The sequence below is a fragment of the Thermobia domestica genome, chromosome 13 (assembly GCF_964235325.1).
Source record: "Thermobia domestica chromosome 13, izTheDome1.hap1.1, whole genome shotgun sequence".
In the NCBI taxonomy this organism is placed as follows: Eukaryota; Metazoa; Arthropoda; class Insecta; order Zygentoma; family Lepismatidae; genus Thermobia; species Thermobia domestica.
The window spans coordinates 99,718,354-99,740,730 of record NC_137466.1 but is presented as its reverse complement, the minus strand read 5'-3'; the positions used below and the strand labels follow the sequence as shown (position 1 = coordinate 99,740,730).

At 31.8% G+C, this 22,377-nt stretch overlaps 1 protein-coding gene across 1 annotated transcript in view; it reads right to left on the bottom strand.

The window, feature by feature from the left end:
- The window catches only part of LOC145668386 (serine protease snk-like), an 81,366-nt gene that overhangs the window by 4,327 nt on the left and 54,662 nt on the right, over positions 1-22,377 (bottom strand). The window contains exons 4-6 of the mRNA XM_081736174.1: positions 21,273-21,379; positions 18,114-18,373; positions 2,675-2,841 (exon numbers count right to left, since the gene is read on the bottom strand). Of these exons, the coding sequence (XP_081592300.1) occupies positions 2,675-2,841; positions 18,114-18,373; positions 21,273-21,379 (534 nt within the window). The remainder of the gene's footprint in view (positions 1-2,674; positions 2,842-18,113; positions 18,374-21,272; positions 21,380-22,377) is intronic.

Genomic DNA, 22,377 nt, shown 5'->3' with positions numbered 1-22,377 from the left:
TTCATCTCATTAAGATTTTTAATTCAAGCCTACGTGATCAAGTTCTATTTACTGCCTTTAGAACCTTTTTTTTCTGAAAATGAATGCACACATTGTTAATTTTGAAGTTGTTTCTTTGTGCAAATACACATCAAACCTACCAACAGTAAGTAATATTTCCATTTCAAACGCTTATATATTCACCATATTAAATTAACATTCATTACACTCAAGAGCTCATCTGCACGTTTTACAGATACTTTTTTTCTTTCTTTAATTTTTCTATCTACTTCTTTTCCCTATCTGATGAATAGCTCAACGAAAGTGCTTACGGTGTACTTTCTAGTCTCTGGTAAGCAATTCGTGTTACATCACCGTTTCCTGATGTGTGTAAATACGTAATGTAGTGACATTGAGAATATGAAAAAAAAAATGTAGAAATAAATGTGAACCTCCTTTAACCAAAAAGAGCATACAAAGAAAGACATTGGTCGGTTGGTTAGTTTGGAGTTTCATCTGTCTTTTACCACCGAGGCTATATAAAGTGTGGAGCTACAGCTTAACATGGGATTCAAAAAATATGATTTCCCAACAGGAATTGAACTTGGGTCTCCTGTGCCGAAGACGAGTGCGCTAACCAATTAGACACAAGGGAACTCACAACGCAAAGAAAGAATGCAATTTTATACTATACAATAAATCACCCATTAAGTTTAAAAATGAGAAAAAATGTAAATGTAAATTTTAACAAGTGATAAAGAATTCACTATATGATGAATTAAAATATTGATGAGTGTTGTATACTAGTTCGGGTCAGAAACGATGCTACTATCTGTATATTCCTTTCGTTTCTATAAGTTTCTTTTGGGTATGACTACTTGATGGGTGATCCACTACTTTCGGCATGGCTTCCGTTTTTTCTTTCCCTGTCGTCAAGTACTTTAAATTTTGTTTCTGGAATCACATGTAAGTTAGTGCCAAGCTACGAGTATTACAGCTTCTATTTTTAGGTTATTTTTGAGGCATTTGTCTTGGTGAAGTTGGAGAAACCGGAAGAACATCGAGAAAAACCATGTCACGATGTTATTTCACAACCAACTTACATTGCCTGTGATCAAACCAGAGACTTCTCATACCAGAGATAAGCACTTTACAATTAAGCCACCGTACTACCCAAATCAAACCTAAAGTGTATTTCTAACATTGTTATGCATTAAACTTGTACGCAGTTGTATATTTGCATACAGTCAAATGTGCGAATTGATATTGGGGGGATAAAATGAGGCCGAACAGGACACAGAAGTCAGAAGCTGCAATGATTCAAAAAGAGACAAGGACATCCTCTCCTTCCTTCCAAGCACACACACAAATATGATCATCTCACAACAGTAATAAACAACAAATTTATTGAATCAACTTAGTAACAATAGCTAAATTGTCTGAGATATCAGCACCTAACCTTTTTGAATGTGTTTCAGTATAGAATTGGAAGTATCTTATATCGTATATGCAACACAATATAAGACGTTTGCTAATCCATGCATGACTTCGTTACTCGTAGTTAGTATAACGTCGTCATCCAAATTCACCTCCGACGACGAACTGGACGGTATGAGGATACGATTGCAAATGAAAATTACAGACTCAGTAAAATAGTTAAACTGGGCAGCCGTAAAAAACAAGAATGAATGAATGTGTATATTATGGTAGATGCGGATATATATACGTATTTAGAAGTCATAATTTAATAGTTTACATCTTTCTTTTCGGAATACTGCTAGCATATTTAAGTTACACAAAAAGACAAAAATTAATGAAATTTGATAATACTTAAAATTTTTATCACTAGACATAGTTTGATCGAAGGGGAGAAGAAGAACAAGCATTCCCGGCGAAGATGCTTCAGTTCGTTTATTTGTGGGGATTAAAATGCTATTGATGAGGAAAATGAACCTCAACTCTGGATGATAAAGTATTATGCTTTCTACTCCTATTATCCTACATTTTTCATATCTTATACTAAATTTACTCGTTGTTTACCTTTCTTTGTGCACTAACATTGCTTGCATTTGTGTTCAGATTTGAATGTATTTTCGCTAATATTTTGGTCACTGAAACGTAATAAAATATAAAGTAATCTACTATTAATGACGAGATTAAATAATACATCTTTAAATAAGACAGATAGATTGAAAAATGAGAATTGGCTAATAATTTAATATCGTCTGTAACGAATATTTAAGTAATTGGGAACAACTCCTCATGATGTATAATGGGATTTTGTCAGGTCCCGGAGAGGTTCGAGTCCTAAGCCGTTTGAGTTATTTCATTAAACAAAATCAGGAGTATTCAGAAAAAAAATCAGACTTTTTCCAAAAACTAAAAGTACAGAACATTGTATACAATGTAAAAATTACAGAATACCTCTTGCAATCAATACATCATATTAATTCGAGCATATATTTTAATTTTCCTCTAATTTAGTAAATATTAAGCTTTTTATCTGTAACGCATATCGAAGTAATAGAGACCCTTCAGTAATATATGCACGAATCGAACAACAGTTGGATTCTTGAGGTGTTTCAGCGTAATAAACTAATTTTCCCACAAAATGTTGTTATACTGTTATTTTATTTCACTAGTTACTACTTCCACATTTTCGAAAAAGTATTACTTTGAATATTTGTATACTTACTTGGCAAGTATCTTTTCCTCCTTCCAGTTCACCAGCACACATCATAGAAGATACAATCCCCTGCGACAACTTGTTTGTTGTACTATCTGCTCTATATAGACGATTGCAAATCTTATTGTCAATGACTGGAAGTCCGACTTTTAATAATATGTCACTGGGGTCTTCAGCTAAAACCGAACAAATAGAATTATATATTAATAACATTGCTTTAAGTACACAATATGAAGCAGACGATATAAAATGGAGAGAAACAAAATAAGCTACGCTAGGGTAGATGAGTGTTTTCCGTTTGTAGCATACTTTTTAAAACGAAAATCGAAAACATGCTGTATTAAAATTTCAATTGAGATTTTGTTTCATGTATGCACTTGAAATACATTTGTTCATTAGTTTGACTCTTAAAATGTACTGATATACAAAATATGGTAAAACTCTACGGTCTAAAGGTGTAAAAATAGTAGCAATTTTATGGGCTTATGTATTAGAAAAAAGAAATAATTTATCTTTGTATAGAAGTCATATACCAAAATGTGTTTGCATGAGTGTTTAAAGTAAAGATACACTTAAACACTAAACTATTTTCATTTTCATTTCAATAACTTAGTATTATTTTTGTATAACGATAATTCAATATATCTACAGATATTCACCCCTCTTATTGAAGTACTTTATGTTTATTGTTGATTATTTGTTTGACTATCGTTTTTTTGAAACTATCGCTATTTATCCATTCATGTTGTTTTTCCCATCATTCTTTGTGATTTTTAAACAATAAGAAGTAATCGAGCTTCTTTGTTTATTCGTTTATCTATTATTGCACCCAACTAACTCAATTTTCGTGTTCTTATCGATTCCAACAGCCAAAAAACTGGTGAGGTGTTCTTACTGGCTTGTTCGTCATCGCTTCTGATATATGAAATATGTAAATTACTTTCCTCCCCGCTGGTCTAATGGCCAGCGACTGTGTCTTTAGTGCATGTAGTTCCAGGTTCGATTTCCGATGGGGAAGCACAAAAAATTTGAACATATTACGGTGGCTCGAATTTCGCCTTAAATGTAGCTTTGGAGCTAAGCTTCAACAAAATAACAGCAGTACTTATATATATTGTGTTAGTTTAATAGGTTTGGTCTTATTCTAATTGCACTTCAACATTTTTGTTCAATTTCCAAACTATATGATCAAACACACTTGATTTTACAATAATAAATCTATTCTAGAATGTCGAAGAGAGTGTATGTGCTTATTGGTGTGTCGTGAATTTAGTGAACCATAAATTTGGAGTCAACGCATCTGTCTATTCAATGTTTGCATCGTGTTCAGTGTTGCAAAATTGTATTTAAAGTTACAAACTCGGAACTACAGTTGTTTTACTTTGGACTTGTTATTTCCATAATGCTTGTAATAAGAGGTGTGGAATTGAATCTTGGTCCGCGGACCATGGGCGATATTTCTGTGCAAAGCAATCACTTTCGTAACAAGTGCATAGTGTGGTTATTGAGTTAAGTGACGTGAAAGAAGAAAACAAACGACTCCAGCAGGAAGTTTTATTAAACAGTCAATTTATTGATAATATCAAGAATCAATCGAGAAGGAATAATCTTATCTTTAAAAATATATGCGGGAAAGCCAAAAAATGTGGGAAGACACTAAAAATAGCGTCCGTAAATTCATTGCTGAGCAGTTACAAATCGTTTAGGACTACAAGACATCGAAAGGGCACACAGACGAACTAGAAGAAAAGACAGCCCGATCAAAGTGAAATTTTCTTTCTATAAAAGAAAACCTTAAGTCCTAAGGAAAGTGTTTATGGCTAACGACACACCTGTAGTTATCCAAGAAGACTTTTCTATCCATACTGGTGAAGTCCAAAGAGAACTAGTCACATATATGAAGGACGCCAGATCTCGTGGTCAAAATGAATTTCTTTGATTCGACAAACTATATACTGATAAGCCATTTACACTAGACGATTTGAGTAGCAGGAATCTTCAAATTTTGCAGAATGCATCGAGAGAATCTCAAGTGAATGAACTTTAACAAAGTGTGATACGAAACGGAAACAATAGAACTTTTTCTCTGCAAGAACACTTGAAGGCAAAGGCAAGTGAATGTTCAGTTAATAAGGCAGTGAAAGTTTCGACTCCCCTCAATGTAAAACGACAGGATGACGAGTTTCCTGATTCAGAAGTAGCAACATTGAGAGATGATCCGAGAGCTAATAGTGTTAGAGTTAGGAGGGGCGTTGAAAATGCAATTAACGGGAGTAAATCGCGTGTTGGTGAAAGTGTTATTTCTGAAGATGCTGAAGAATTTGACCCTGGAAACCTGCAGCTGAGAAGGAGTTCAAGGCGAATGAATGTTCATCCTCAAGCTACGTCTTCTAAGTGACAAATACGGCACAAAGAGGAAGTCTTTAAACCAGGTATGAATAAATGTCAAATCTCATATAAATCAAGAAACGTTGAAAGGCAGCAATGGTAAAACATTATTTAATATTTTCTATCAAAAGATTCGAGAATTAATTCGAAATTAAATTAATTTTATTGCAATGTCCTCGTTGCTAATTACGATATAACAACCACGACTGAATTTTGGTTAAATAATTCACACACTTACTCTGTTATTTGACGGGTGATATAGGATGTTTAGAAAAGACCGCAATACTGAAGCAATTGTAAAAAGTATGGCAGTAAGTGCTTCTTGTTGTAGGTCGTAGGTATAATGCTAACATAATTAATAATCCATTTTAGGACACTGATTGTATTTTAATTACGTTTGTAAATCAGTTCTCGAAGTTTTATTTTTGTCTTACATATTTCCAACCTGATATTAGGACGGATTATTTTGGACAGTTGTTTTGTACCTAGAAGAAAACAGAATTCTGGAAAGCACAATCTGGGTTGTACGTAACTTCAACATTGTTGAGATTAAAGTTGCGAAACTAAACAAAGTTGATGGATCACCAAGGTTTGAAAAATTAACTAATTTCATGCCATATTTCAATTTGCAATCAAGTGTTGAATAAAAGTGGGCACTTTGATCTAGTCTTATCTAAAACTTGTAACACCATTGTACAGCATGAAAATTCCCCATTAGTTTACAACGGTATGTTGTATGTTGTATATTTCATTATTATGTTGTACTATTATCTATCTGTACTGGTCTTAGGAATACGATCAGAGGTGCAATAACGAAGCAGATTTTGTAAAGGAAGAAAAGGAAATTGTAATGAGTATTATTGTTCCTTAGTTACGGTATTAAATAAATAGATGGATGATAGATTGAAGATTAGGAAGTTCTCAGAACTATTGATGTTAAAAGAATTATAAGTTTGTATCCTGAACACTAAGCGAAGGTAAAAATAAATAATACTTACGTTTTAATGTTCTTTTATATATATTGTGGCTCAAATAATATTTATTAACAACCACGGGAAAGGAACAAATTATAAGATTACTGTTCCATATTTAAATGGTGCCTTCACACCGGGAATTAGTGTATCGTTCCGAAGCAGAGTAACAACGAACACAATTGAGCCCAATATTTATGTTACCGTTTTAACAAGTGGTAAACAAATATACAGAGGTATGTCGGAAACAGAAGGTGTCCAAGACAGACTTATACAAAGGGAGATTCCTGCTCCTGAAAGTATGACAGATCTCTTAAAGCAGATATCTTGTCAAATGAATCAACTTCAGCAGAAAATAGTGACTCATCAGCAATTTGAGGAATTCCGACAGAAAATGTTAACTCAACAACAATTTGCGGAATTCCAGCAGGTAAATCATCAGCAATTTGAGGAATTCCAACAGAAAATGGTAACTCAACAACAATTTGAGGAATTGCAGCAGAAAATGGTAACTCACCAGCAGTTTGAGGAGTTCCAGCAGAAAATGGTAACTCAACAACAGTTTAATGAATTCCAGCAGGTAACTCATCAACAATTTGAGGACTCAATAAAGCAACTACAACTTAAAATTGAGGAACGACTTGAAGATAAAATGAACCAATTACAATGCAAAATAGAAGGTCAATTGGAGGAGCAAATTTCTACGAGATTCAAGCAGTATGATCATAAGATGGAACGAGTGTCCCAAAATTATACTGAAATACAGGAGGTGGCTAAAGTAATGGAATCAGTGATTAATGAACACACTTTTCACATCCAAGAACTTAGAGAGGATATGAATTGTTTTCAAGAGCTGTACAATTCTACTAAGGGAGAGCACGACGGTGGACATAGACATCAGTCCCACGGTGAACATAGAAATCAGGCTTCAGAAACAGTAATCCCTCGCGACGGTGGATATAGAAACAGCCTCTTTTTAAGGAACCAGAACCAGTAACACCTCATCGAGTTTTTGAGGACAGTGAGTCGTCGGGATATAGCGAAGGAAGTACCGAAGATGGAAGAAGGAAGAAACATTCATCTTGTAGGAATCCAAAATATTATGGTAAATATAAATATTTAAAATCCCATAATAATGACAGACCTTTGCAATTTAGCGAGGTAAAATCATTGACAAAAATTAGCGGTGGACCCGATGATATACCTGCACGGGTATTTATTGAGAAGTTTGAGGACGAATGTGAATTAATAGGAATAAAGGAGTCAAAATTCTTGAAGATCCTTCCGCACGTCCTACAGCCACCATGTTTAACGTGGTTCAAAGCAATCAGAGAAAACCTTCATGCTTATTCGGATTTTAAAGCTGCTTTATTATCCAATTATGAAAATGACTATGCTGACCAATAGAGATGCTTTATTACGTACCAAGGTCTTCGATCCCCGAAGCCACAAGAATGTCACGGAATTTGTAGTATCGACGTATAATAAATTAAAAGCTCTAAATCCTAATCATCCTGAATCAAGTATAATTGCTTCTATTCGCATCCTATTGCCGTTCCGATTGCAACAAATGCTAATGTCTGCACAATGCGTCAATTTTAGTCATCTGATCATGCTAGTGCAGAACTTTGAAAGCCAATATTTAATGCAGAAGAACAATAAAAATCCCAATAGAGGTCAGGGTAATTCTGGACGTAATCAGACTCAATATGCTTCAGTTCGTAATATAAATGTACAACCTGGAAATAATTTTAATGTGCCTAGTTTTAATGATAGAATGAATGGCTATAATGATACCGGTAATCGAACGCAATCTAATTACAGAAATGGAACTAGGAATTTTAGAAACAGCAACAGAAATTTCAGTAGGAACAATAATCATCACCGATTTTCACAAAATCGATTTGCAAATGGCAGGAGTTTTGTAAATAGGAATCAAAATATGGTAACATCCTGTGAAAGACAAAGAAGTATTATAGATTGTGCTATACAATGTTGCTTAAATGCGACCTTTGAACGTATAACTTGAACCATTAAAAAGGCGTCCGACGAATTTGTATTAGATTGACCTCTGCTTACGTCTATGGTTAATGTGTTCTTCATTCTTCATTCAATTTATTATTAAAATGTACGTTAAAAACATATGCAATTGTGAAATATTACGAAATGTCGATAAAATAAAGTTATGGCAGCCTACCGAAAGTACTAGAAAAAAATGGATGGACTTAGTCAAAATTGTAGTCCCTTCTGTGATTATACGTAAAATTAATATAAATAATGTCTAAAAGAGGGAACTTAATCTCAAATGAGATAAAAGCAATGTTTCATAGTTATATAACTTAGTTATTGTATTTTTCTTTGTGTTATTTTACCTTTAACTATTAATCTTTATCTTTATCTAGTATAGTTACTATTTCTTTCAATGTTACTGTACACTATATTGTTTTATTGCGTTCACAACATTATAATTACTCCATAATCTCTTTATGTTTTCTATATGTATATTCGCGTAGTATGTTTATTCCGTGTTTATATCAAATGATATAAAAAAATGGATCAAATTTTATAGAGAATATGTTTATATATAACTCTTTGTAATTATACTCAATTTTATGAATTCAACTATATACATTATATTAAATATATCCCAATGAATGTAAAAATAATTGGGAACCGTATTATTATGGTTGTTTGTCTGTTGATGCACCTAGTTATCAATATGGCAACGCGAGGCTAAAGAATATGCTTAATTATGAGATTAATATATGTGATAGTGAGGTAAAATGTAATCTTAGATATATACAAGGGTCATTCAGAATGTGTATTCTCTTTCGGTCCAGGATTCTTTGTTCGTGACGCCATATACAACGGTATGTTGTATGTTGTATATTTCATTATTATGTTGTACTATTATCTATCTGTACTGGTCTTAGGAATACGATCAGAGGTGCAATAACGAAGCAGATTTTGTAAAGGAAGAAAAGGAAATTGTAATGAGTATTATTGTTCCTTAGTTACGGTATTAAATAAAATAAATAGATGGATGATAGATTGAAGATTAGGAAGTTCTCAGAACTATTGATGTTAAAGGAATTATAAGTTTGTATCCTGAACACTAAGCGAAGGTAAAAATAAATAATATTTACGTTTTAATGTTCTTTTTATATATATTGTGGCTCAAATAATATTTATTAAGAGCCACGGGAAAGGAACAAATTATAAGATTATTGTTCCAAGTTGCAGAGGATATGCATCATTCTGCTTTAATTGTCACATCTGAATGTACTCTTACTAAGAGTTATAAATCAAAACTTAAATATAATATTCGGACTTAAAATTTGAGGAAAGCAAATTTCGAAATTCCTTATAGGGAATTGCTCCAAGTTAATTGGCTCTTCCTGAGTGAACACCAGGATGTCAATGCTCCACTCGAGAGGTTTTACGAATTACTTTATAATGTATTTGATAAATGTGTTCTTACAAATAAGCGTACTTTCAATAGATTCTGATGTTGGTTCACTAAAAACATCATATCAAACATTAATTGTAAATCATACCACTTCAAGATTTAAGCAAATATTTTATAACTATAATTACCATTATAACGAATTTGTTAGTTTCCGTAAACTAACTAAGAAAGATCCATTTCAAGCTTATCGTGACTTTGTATCTCAAGCTAACATAATAAGTAATCCTAGCAATTTTTCGGAATTCCTAAAATAATAATAATAAAAAAAGACACGTCAATTCTCATTTTTTAACACATAATGGAAAGGATACTGTTAGTAATGAAGAAGCTGCAGACTGATTTGCTTCACACTTTCAGTCCGTCCACAAAGACATTCCGGAAATATATGGAATTGATGAAACTATAAAATCTGAGTCTAAATGTGACTCATTTTTCTTAGCGTAATGCTAGAAATAACGAGGGAAACGGAGGTTGAGAAAGTCATAAAGAAATTGGAACCGAAACGTTTTCCTGGATCTGATTTTATTCGACATTAATGTTGTAAAGGGCTGCGGGATATTAAAAAACTCCTATCCACATAACAAATTTGTCAGTTAAAAGTTTTACATTTCCGACTAGATGGAATGAAACAATTGTTTGTCCTATTCTGAAATCCGATTCTACATGTGAGATTAACAATTAGCAACTCATTTCCATTCTTTCCTCCTTTGCAAAAGTGTATGAAAATACACTATTTGATAGCATTATGAGTCGCACACTCTTGCCATATCAACATGGCTTTTTAACACGAAGATCACCTATTTCTAATTTAACATTAATTACAGACATATTGGCAGTGCTGTAGTCCTAAAATTTTTAGAGGGTATACGCTGTTTCGTGATCATCTGTGATTGTCATAAAAGACATAGAAGGCATTTTTAATGAACAATGTAAATCTATGTATTACTTAATTTAATTACAATATAAAGAATACATTACTGCTTTCTGGTCTAAAAGCATTTCATCCTATTTTCTTGACGACACTCCTTACTTAATCACGCTATTAATAACATAAATGGGTTTAGATATGGTGAAGGAACAATCTCAACTCAAAAAACAGCAGGAAATATCGCCCCGGTTTTTTTCATGACTCATATATTTGAACCGGTGCAACGACATTCCGAAATTTTTTCTAAGATCGTTGATAATCTTTGTAATCTCTAACTTATTAACGAGGAGCAAAAAGTGCTGAAATCGCGCAAATTTCCACCGCGACGTTGCCAATAACAGGATTCAGGAAATTGTGTGAAATTTTGCACCGAAATAAGATGTATAAACGCGATTCTTTTGTGAGTTATACTTGTATTGCATTTTAATATTTGCAAAACAAAAGCACACTGACCACTCATCTTGTAACAATTTATACGATAATAATATATCCTATCTTTCTCACAGCATCTAAGAACAGTAACTAAGATGCAAATGCGAACATAAGGATCATTTATAGAAAGGTGAAAGGACAGTTACTAAGACACATGGTAGACACACCTGAAATATGTAAACTAATGCTTGTTTGTGATTGGACAAAACTGGAAAATGTAAATAAATCCTTATCTCTGATTGGTCGAACGCCTGTCCAAGATATTTCAAGGGAACTTCCAGAAATATTTATATTTTTTGTTTATTTTATGTAAGTTTGTTTTCCTTACAGTTTTCCAAAAACTATTTTCTTACAGTTTCAATCTTACAGGCAATCTTACAGTTAGATATGATAAAGAAAATTATTGACTGGGACATGTTGCCCCGTCCCCCTCTCTAACGACGCCCGTGCACACACATAATAGCGATAACTGAAAATGATATTGTCATTCATTACTTTGTATTTTTTTTCCTAAAACGACTTGCTTTTTGGTGACTCTTTTCATTAGTCGAAATGCTCTTAGTAATGATGGCAACGTTGCACATTTTTGCGCAATTTCCAATTTTGTTGCCTGCACATTAAGGCTTTATCCGTGTCAACAGATAAGGGAGTGAAAGTTTGCGCAATTTCGGTGCACGCATTAGAACACTTGCTAAGACTATAAGAGAAAAAGGAGTTATAGTCACTTTGTCATTGGAGTCATGGCCCGATTAAATCAATAAATATAAACGAAACAAAAATAGAAAGTACTATACGCTTTGAAGCAGAAGGTACACTCTAATGACTAAGATTAAGCAGAGAGTATACGGCGTGCACCGCCATGTACCTTCGACTACAGCCCTGCATATTGGCTACAATTCTTGATAGTAGTGGAAAAATAGATGTTAAACACATTAATCTAGGAAAGGCACTTGACACTGTCGATCATGACATATCACTACATAAGCTAAGTCTTTTAAGTTTTGTAAAACCTGCTCTAAAGCCTCTGTTTCATATTTAAAAGACCGTAAGCAGTCTATCTTTTATGGTGAGTGTATTTCTAAGTTCATAGACGTTCTATCTGGAGTATTTTAAGGATCAAATCTAGAACCGTATTTTTTATTATGAATGACTTAACGAATTCTGTCAAAAACAAACAACCAAACATCTGTAAATCGAATCCGGAGTACATTAAATATACTAGCAAAATAGAAAACATACAATCCAAAGATTAGTGATTTCTCACTTTCAGTCAGACTTAGAACTATCCCAAATATGATTCAACTTCTCTACTAAAAGTTAATTTTAATTTACCATCCTTGGAAAGAAGAATATTTAATTATGATCTTGTGTTTTTACCGAAAATACTATACAATGGAATTGACTGTATTGACTTGTTAGAATAGATTAATTTGGGGGTCTCATCCAAACACACAATATCGAAATAAGGTTCTGTTCTATTGCAATAAAGCTAAAACAAATATCTTAACAAAGTCTCCTACGTGGAAGATCCTATGTTCCCTACAATAGAGTTCACTACTTAGGATAGACAATAGATATTCTTAATGACAATGAGAATAAATTAAAAATACAACTTGATAAATTATATTTAGATATGTTATAATCAGTATCTTATGTATATATTATATTCTAATAACGTACATAAATAGTCTTAATAATATTGTCTAACTGTTATATTAATTAGATAATATCAAATATTATTACTGTAACCTAGAAAACTGCAATTGGGCAGTTGCCTGTTGTATTCTTCTTTAAATAAACAAAAAAATAATTATATTTTATAGGTTGTATTTATATAAATACATTAAATGGTGACATATACATTCTGTATAAATGTTTAGAATATATACAAACTGGAAGACCCTAATAGAAACAATTAACTGTTATGAAATGAACAGCTCATCATCGGAGTGTACAGAACAAAGAAAAATGCTACGAAAATCAAAAAGTATTCTGTCAATATTATGTAACTCAATTTCACTGGAAATCGCGCTTATCATTGTGTTCAGCAGAGCCACTCATATATATAATCTTCACATAACCAGAAAACTTGTAGTCCCCTCTACATTGTAATTTATAAAATTACTTTTATAGTTCGCGAGATGTTTATTAATTTTCTCCCTAGCTTTACCGATGAATTTAGACTATACTTTTTTTTTTTTTTTTTAAAAAAATTAAAGCTATTATTACCTAGTTAAGGTTTCAAACATTTTTGAGTGAATGTATTGGATAATCATTTTTTAAACCTTACTTTTAATCCTCAAACTTAATGCAACATTATTTTCTGGGAATCTTTCCTACAACTTCAGAAGATCTCAGATATCAAAAACATGTGATAAGGATCATTATAGGTTCACCGAAACGCACTAGCTGGAAGAAACTATTTGCATCACTGAATAGAGAGACAGTTCTTTCATTATTCATATTTGAACTAGATGGAAAACTTCACAAGATCACTTGGATAATATTAGAATAAATGAATATACTGACGTCTTTCTGGTAGGCGAAACGACAATTGAACTATTGTGTAGCTTTGAATATTTGCATAGGGATAGTTACATATTTATATAGGTATAAAATTGTAAAATAATTCTTTCGTCAATTTCGTGCCCAAATCAGTATTCAGCAACACATTCTGTACAGTCAGGGCTATCATCGAGGGTATACGGCAGTATAGGCTGTACACCCTCTGTTTAATCTTAATCGTTATCGTATATCTTTTACTTTAAGGTGAATAGTACTTTTATTTCGGTTGTATTTCTGTACTTATTTATTTAATCGAGTCATGACTCCAGTGATAAAGTGATTATATCTCTTCCTAGCTGCTGTTCAAATATATCGATCGTGCAAAATAATCCATTTTCTCACTACTCTATAATCACAAAAGAGATTAGGTACATAGAATTCAGTTTAATGTATCTTCCATCATCGAGGCTATAAGAGACATGGACATACAGCTTAACATGGAATCTGAACCATACAAGCGCCCGCAGGGAATCGAACCTAGAGCTTCAGCACCGAAGACGCAAATGCTAATTATGTACTCACGAGAGAGAGAGAGAGAGAGAGAGAGAGAGAGAGAGAGAAAGAAAAAACTGGAAAAATTACTTGCAGTTGTCTCTCTCCAAGTTTATGTTATATTGATTAGGGGTCATTCCATATCAATCCAACACAGTGACTTAACCTCACAATCTTAGGTCTTAATGAAATTTGGTACATAGATGCCTTCTAGATAGACTAAGAAAAATACCAAATTTCAATTTTATATATCAACCGGTATTGAAGATAGGGCTATGTAAAATTTAAAAAAAAAAAAAAAAAAAATCCCCAAAATAGCATGTTCAATGAATTTTTAAATTGGAATTGCAGCTCTCCTAATTGAGCTAGAGAGCTGGCTTAGATGTCATTTTGCAGCATTTTTCATGCCCTTTGCTATGGTGTACAGCATCATATAGGGTAATAGAGAATTGTCTTTTTGAAAATCAAAATTTACTTCAAAATTTTTCAAAAAGTACACATTTTAAAATTTTGAAATTAACTTCATGAATAGATAGTATTGTTGTAAAGCACCTGGAAAAATTTGAATTTGGGATGATAATGGGTTTATTGATAAGAAAAATTAAAACTAACACTTGATTTTTGAAGAATACTCTGTACATTGGATATTAACACAAGAATGCTAAGTTTACACTTCTGTAAAAATAAAAATGAACACTTACTTGAAGAAAGAGTACAGATGAGTCGATAGTAAAACGTTTCAATAAGTAATAGGATATGTTTATAATTTAAGGTTTGAAAAAGTCACATATTTGTTCGACATACATCACTTTCAAGGAGAACATAACTTCCTCCAGTGGGAGTTACAGGATTCACTTTTGTTAGAACGTCTACTACTAACATCCACAGAACATCAGCATTTCTTGGATATGAGAATGATGGAGATGGCCACGTGGATGAAGAAGTTATTTTTACTTCAAGTTCTTAATTTTTCTGTAAAACATACCTGAGCCACCAATTTCCTTTATAGATAGCGGTGAAATAGCCTGATATGTCTTCTAATTGAAGTTTGTTTGGAGATTTTCACACTTCCTTTTCCCAACCCTACAAACCGTCTGAAAATGTTAATACAATTTGCCCTCATATTGAATTTGAACCACCCCCTGAAAAGCTGTGGATTCCCCGAAACAAATTCCTGGGTACGTCCCTGATAATCAGTGCGCTAAAATGGTGTTTATTCAAACAATGAATACTGAAATATTAAAATTAAAAATTTGGTGTGATATATCATTCAATAAAATTAAAATGTTCAATTGATAAGTTACGGATGTAGTCGATAAAGTTTTGCCTATTTTTTATCAGTATATTTAACCAAAGTTAAACATATTAATAACTAGGAAACAGACATTCAGGAAAGCAGACAGATAAGATAGAATTTGTTTCGTTAGCAGGGATGGCTTCAGGATTTTAAATTTTGAGTAGGCTATTTTTTAATTTTATTTTTTAAAATATAAATGTATAGGCCATTTTTAAAATATAAATTCCTTTGAAGTAAATATATACTTACTATCTTTTAGACGTTTATATTTTTCCAAATTTTTGGGTAGGTCCAGGCTACCCGCTACAGCCGATTCAGTTCATTTGGTTTCTTTAGGCTTAACGTCCTTCTGTAACAGCGAGGTTATGAAGGATTGGACATATTACTTAAAGTGGCATCTGAAGCACTACTCAATTTCCAGCTAGGAGAAATTTTGTGGGCTCATCGGGATCCCTTATTTACAAGGCGAAAATTAGATTCAACTAACACAGATGATTCGAGATGTGTAAAAACGTTACTATGAAATTCATACAATTTGTGGCATTTTTGCTTTTTTATTTGTTTGCGCCATTTTTTTAAACATCTGGTTTAAACCAGCCAATCCTGCTGTTATACCAGTGCTAGGTGTATACTTTTTACAAACCATGTTCATTTACAGAAACATTTTTAATTGTGAAACTTGTATTAATATTATTTTATTAACTTTTATGAAACTAAAGTTCAAAAGTATCAGCACTTTAACTTAAAGTTTTTAGAATATAAGCTAATAAGTATTGTCAGCAGATTACAAGTCTGTATGATATGTTTTAGAACCATTACTCCACTCTTCATATTTATTCCCACAAGTAAAACAAAAAACATTGCATACTTGAATTTTTCAACTAGGTACAGGGTATTAATGAAAACTCTAGCGTTAGGTTTGAATATTTTCTAACAATGAACCCATTATCATCCCAAATTCATACTTTTTCCAGGTGCTTTACAACAATACTATCTATTCCTGGAATTAATTTCAAAATTTTAAAATATGTACTTTTGAAAAATTTTGAATTAAAATTTTGATTTGATTTTTAAAGAAAGAAAAAAACAATTCTCTACTAGCCTATATGATGCTCTACACCATAGGAAAGGGTATGAAAAATGCTGTAAAACGACACCTCAAAAAGCTCTCTAGCTCAATTAGAAGAGCCACAATTCCAGTTTCAAAATATATTGAACATACTGTTTTGGGCAATTTTTTGAAACTATCTAGCCTTATCTACAATATCGGTTGATATATAAAGTTGAAATTTGGTATTTTTCTTAGTCTATATCAATAGTACCCTTGTGCAAAATTGTATGACAATCTGAGATGGTAAGGTAAATTTTGTTTTCAAAATATGTTGATTTGACCTGGAGCGGCTCTTAGTGAATATCACTTATATTAGCTTTGCTTAACTGTGATATTGGTATTTCCTCGCTACTCCTCTACGATTCTTTTAACTCCTCCTGATACACGGAGCGTGATTTTCTCTGTTCCTTCTGCGTACCTACATTCATTTATGTTATTAATGGAGTAGTTTATCTCAGCAGTATTATAAAGAAAATAGCATAAAATGCTTTCAGACTATGAAACAGTATCGCAGCCTTTATATTTGAATGGTAATACGTACGTTTTACATTGTTAATTTTAAAAGATGTCTTCTCAATTGTCATATGTCTTTATGCCAATTAAAAATGTTCATAAATCAGACTATATCCTACGAAACTTTTAAGACCACACCATTGTATACAGTAGATGATTATCTAAGCAGTTAACTGTGCTACCTCAAAAAATTATTAAATTATTTCTAAATTATATATATAATTAGTAAATACAAATAAATAAACGTTAATTGAAATAGTGTGTAATGAATTTCATATATTCTTAGTATTATTTAGTGTAGAAATGATTTTATGTTACGATTTTCATCAAAATGGAAAGCTTCACGAATTGTTAAAACAAAATACTGTACAGAGTTTGAGCACTGACGAATTCTATCCCATTTTCCACAAACATACATGTAATGTAGCATGGAAAATGATTAATAAATCAAATTAATAACAGTCACAAAGGTAAAAGATGTTGTACAGTGTGGTAATTACACATATTTAACTCTTAATTCCTCGTTAATTTAGCGATGAGTTGTTACAATTATGCGTATTTTAATTTCTTCAGCTCTTCTATATTACTGTCATGGAGTACAATACTTCCGTTGATCCGTGATGTTTTTAAAACTATGTTTTGATCTGCTACTAAAATTATTAACTAATGAATATTATTTTAATATTTTTTAATGTGTATTGATGTTTCCTGCTTCGATTAAATACGTTTCAAAAGTACCAAAACGATTAAATACGTATCCACTAAAATTGACAGAGTCGGCCGAGGCAGGGTAAATTTAAAGAAATATCTATAAAAAAAAAAAAAAAAAAAAAAAAAAAAAAAAAAAACCGGCGCCTGAAATAAATAAATACAACTCAGAACTTGTTAACGATGTACATTCCGGATTGATCTTCGATGTGATATCAATATGTTTGTTAGTTTACAGGAGACTAAACTTCGTATTTCATGGTGAAAAGTTTGATATATTAAATCGTGACATGCAAAAATTAAATTGTATAGTGAGAAGCATAAAAAGAAGGTATAACCAATACAATGTGTGTCAGAAGAGAAAGATTGTTGATCGTTAGATTATGTAATGATGCAATCTTTAAGCAGCAATATAATGAGCATAAACTAATAGATAGTACATAATCAACTTTAAAATTGTAATAATTGCAATAATAATCAACAAATTTATCCCTTAAGTAAAAATCTAAGAAAAATTTTAAGTTCTTTTTATCTACTAGTTACTAGTACTATGGCATCATAGTGAATAACATACCATAATCTATTCTACCCCATCCAGTAGCCACTGTTTTGTTGTCTGTGAAAGTCTCTCTTGTATATAGACAAGCTGGTCGAATGAAATTCGTAAATTGGACTTTTCTCCTTAAACGAAGTAATGCAATGTCATTATATTTAGCTGTAGCTTTGTATTCTGGGTGAACAATAATATCAGCGATCTCATAGTTCATCGGCTGAGCTCCATCGTCGTCTCGCACCAAATTCAATTCTCCAAGACGAGCTATCACAGGTGGTCCTCTACAAAATAATAAATTTTCTTTTTCACATTATAATGATAACATGATCATAGTATGAAGAAACCATCTAAAACATTAATGCATTCTTGTGTTATATGCTTCCAACAGTAGCAAACGATCACCAACTATGATAAATATAAACGCAAAACACAGTATTATATATCGTCCAAGTATGAGAATCATCAGATTACATTAGAGAATATTACATGCTATTTTTTCTTTTCTGCAAGAAAATGTTTCGTTAAGTACTTATTATTAAAATATTAAACTTCATAGAATATATAATAAAATATTCTAATAAATTTAAATATCTTTAGAAATTACAATATTTATCTTACATAAAATTATATTTATAAGCAGATATGAATCAAAGTTCAGTGATCAGTACCATGAATGTACACAAAAGACAAAACTAAAATCAGCACTGAAAAGCTTATCACAAATGTGGATACATTTTCGTATCAATTAATCACTATTTTACACATGGGTTTCCTTTTTTTTTACGTAAAGAACTAATGAATTAATAATTATAAAGTTTAACTATAATAATGTTTCCAAATACTTCTGAGATGGCTCCCAAATAAATATTTAATTAACGCAAAATCTCCGGAATGATAAGACTTGTATTTCAGACAGTGCATTAAAATTAATTCTTTCTATAAAGTTATCTGAAATTTTAAGCAAATTTTGCAACATATACAATTCAATTTTTGAACGTGCTTCATTATTTTATTTAGTATTTAGATTTGTAATATCTTAAATAAAATTTGTTGTAAGCTTAAAACGAAGTTGTAACTTAGTATAAAGTATTGATAAATTATTGAGTTCCTGTTGCAAATGATGTTGATTTCTCATTATTAAATGTTGGGTAATAATAATAATGTCTTATTATGAGAAGGAGTTTATTAAAATTAATTTAGACATCTTTGTTCTGCATTAAGGAAATTCTATTTTAACTTTTTATTATTATTATTATTATTATTATTATTATTATTATTATTATTATTATTATTATTATTATTATTATTATTCGCCTACTTCATAATCCAGTTTGAGTAATTATTCAACTGTTATCTTTCCCATCAAAGAAACAGTTTCAACAAGTTTCCTCTTGCATCTGAGAAGTGATACATCACAAAAACTAATCAGTTGCGATCGATTATATAAAAGATTCATATACTACAATTTTATTGATATGCTGAAATCGGAAGTAATAAATCTGAGCGTGTTCCTACTAGTAAAACGAACTTTCAAAACAAAGAAAATGAAATGGAAGAGAAAAAAATATTACTTTATTAATGTTTTTTCACGGTTTTTAAGTTCTAGTTGGTTTGTTGTGTGTGTGTCTGTAATTAATATACTATCATCAACTCAGTTCTCAAGTCATCTGTATTGTATTTTAGTGCTCTACTAGAAAATTGATTGATTTATTTATTGCAGTGTCACAAAACGAAAGTGTTATTTAAAGTGAAACTAGATTTTTTTTTGGTCAAATGAAAATGGTATTTCCTAGTATAAAGGTTATGGGCCAATCGACACGTAATCGTTTCAATCAAAACGAATCGGGTTCTCTGCTTTAGCACTCGTTTATTACGTTCATAGACGTCGCCATACTTGAACCAGAGTTGCCAGCTTTGTTTTCTTTCTTATACTAACTTATAATACAAAAGAGCTATTCGCAATACACAGTATAGATAACTACTAGTACAAAAATTATAATAACAATTATTTCTCTCACACCTAATTTACTTTAAGCATTTTGTTTGTAATTTTTGGTGTCTAATTTTCAAGCTTATATTTTCATGGCCATCAACATTTTTCAGGAGGTTTTAATACCGAAACCCTGGACTCTGTTCATTATACATATTTCCAGGAGTTAAATGCAGCTCTTACAATTTTAAAAGATGGCGTGTACCTTACGCTAATCGCAATGTTTGAATACCTGATTGATATACGGCATGAATGCAGAAATTTGATAGACAAACATTATATATAATAGTTTTGAAGGCAATTAAGATTACTGAAAATGTTGGCGGGAAATAATACTACAATAGACCTGATCTGAATCATAAGTGAATCATAAGTGACAGACTTCGATTTGTATTAAAGAGTAAAATTGACAGAAAAGTTGCGTTCATTTTATATATATATATAGTGTCTCAGCTTTCTTATACTGCACAGGATGCCAGTAGCGAGTGTGGTCATTTGAAATGAACAATACACACATAATTATACAATTGAATAAGTGTGAGAAGAAATGACATTTGTGTTACATAGAAACAGTCATATTTGGAAGGTGATATCCATTTTCTATAATACAGTTTTCAAGCCGAGAGAACGATGAAGTTGCCGCACGTGTTTCAATGCTTCCTGAGTGATCTGCTGCATCTCTCGACTTGGAAAGTGCATTATGGAAGATATGAACATCACCTTACATATGGGATTTTTTCTATGTAACACAAATGGCATTTCTTCCTCCACCTATTCAAACCAAAATAGTAAAGTTTGGCGTAAAATTATCCATGTAATGTTTATTTAAAAATGAGAACACTCTCTTGTGTCATTCTGTGTTATCGTAAAAGTAAATCCCTGAAGAAACAGGTCAACAATGACGACCTCAAAAGCTAAGAGGTTAATGTGTTAGCAAAAGAGTTTTTTAATTTTAAATATGATTGTGCATAATAGGATACGGCAATTTACATGGTTTCATTTCCCAGCAGGTCAAACTAAATTTCACCAGTAACGACAGCACTTCTTCTAGCAAAATAAGAATTATATAATGGGAGTATTCAGCTGAGAAATTTTAGATTATGATGTGTAAATAGATATTCAAAATGGTGAAAACAAACAGAATTCATAATTCGTTTTCTTTCTTTCACTGTGATATTTAAAATACTTACGAACGAGTAGAAGCACAGTGTGCAGCTGTGAGAATATATCTTTCACTAATCAGTGATCCTCCGCATGCCCATAAAATTCGACCATCTTGTTCATAACCAAGGGCTGCCTGAAATTGAAATAGAAATATAACTACAATTAATATGATGCTAGTTTGCTTTAAAGAAAAAAATAAGTAGCTGATAAAGAGAACCTTAGAACCCAGAGTTAATCTTAGTTTCACGAGCAACGACAAGCTTTGTGTACTAATGGATACTGAGTTCTTATCGAAAATAGAACCTAAGATTATGCCCAAATGCTTTGCGTTTAAAAGCAAATGAAAAACAATGCAACACAAAAAAGATTGTCATAAAAAGTAAGGTAACTTAAAACAAAACTTAGAATAATGAAAATCTCAAATTCACAATTGTTATCTTCTAAATAATAATATTTAAAAAAAAAAAAAGTTTGTAATTTAACACAAAACATTGACAGCTTTTAGGAAGACTTTATATGTGCTAAAAGATAATGTGTAAGAGCGCCGCGTAAGAAATACTAATTGAAAAAAAAAAATGAAATCTTTTTGTACTCATGAGTATGTCCTTCAGACTAGGGAAGACGGATGATTAAAGCAGTGAATGATGATGGAAGGATTGGTGGAATGTGAATGTGGGAAGAAAACCCATGGACACAATGTTGTCCAACACAAACTTACTTGGCTAGGAACGTCTAGAGACCCCACGCACCAAATATAAGTGCTCTACCATTGAGTCACCATGTTCCTCGAAATATTTATTGAAAGAATTAGTGTATATATAAATGAAACAATGTAAAACAAATCACGCTGCAGCCCATGAAGAACTCTGCCTGCAAGGAGGCACCTGTTCAGTTAGGCGATAACGTAATCCAAGCCCTTAACTCTATTGGCCTTTTAGTCAATAGTCCGCTTTTATATGATATAACGTTTTTATCTAGTTTCTTATTCATCTTTAGAACATTAAGTTACCAGTGAAAAATTTTGAATATCCATCAATAATGGAACCATAGACTATGAGCAAAACAAAAGCAAGTTTGTTAACCATTAGGCCTCGGAAGCTCTATAAAATAATAGGTATTAATGAAAAAGAA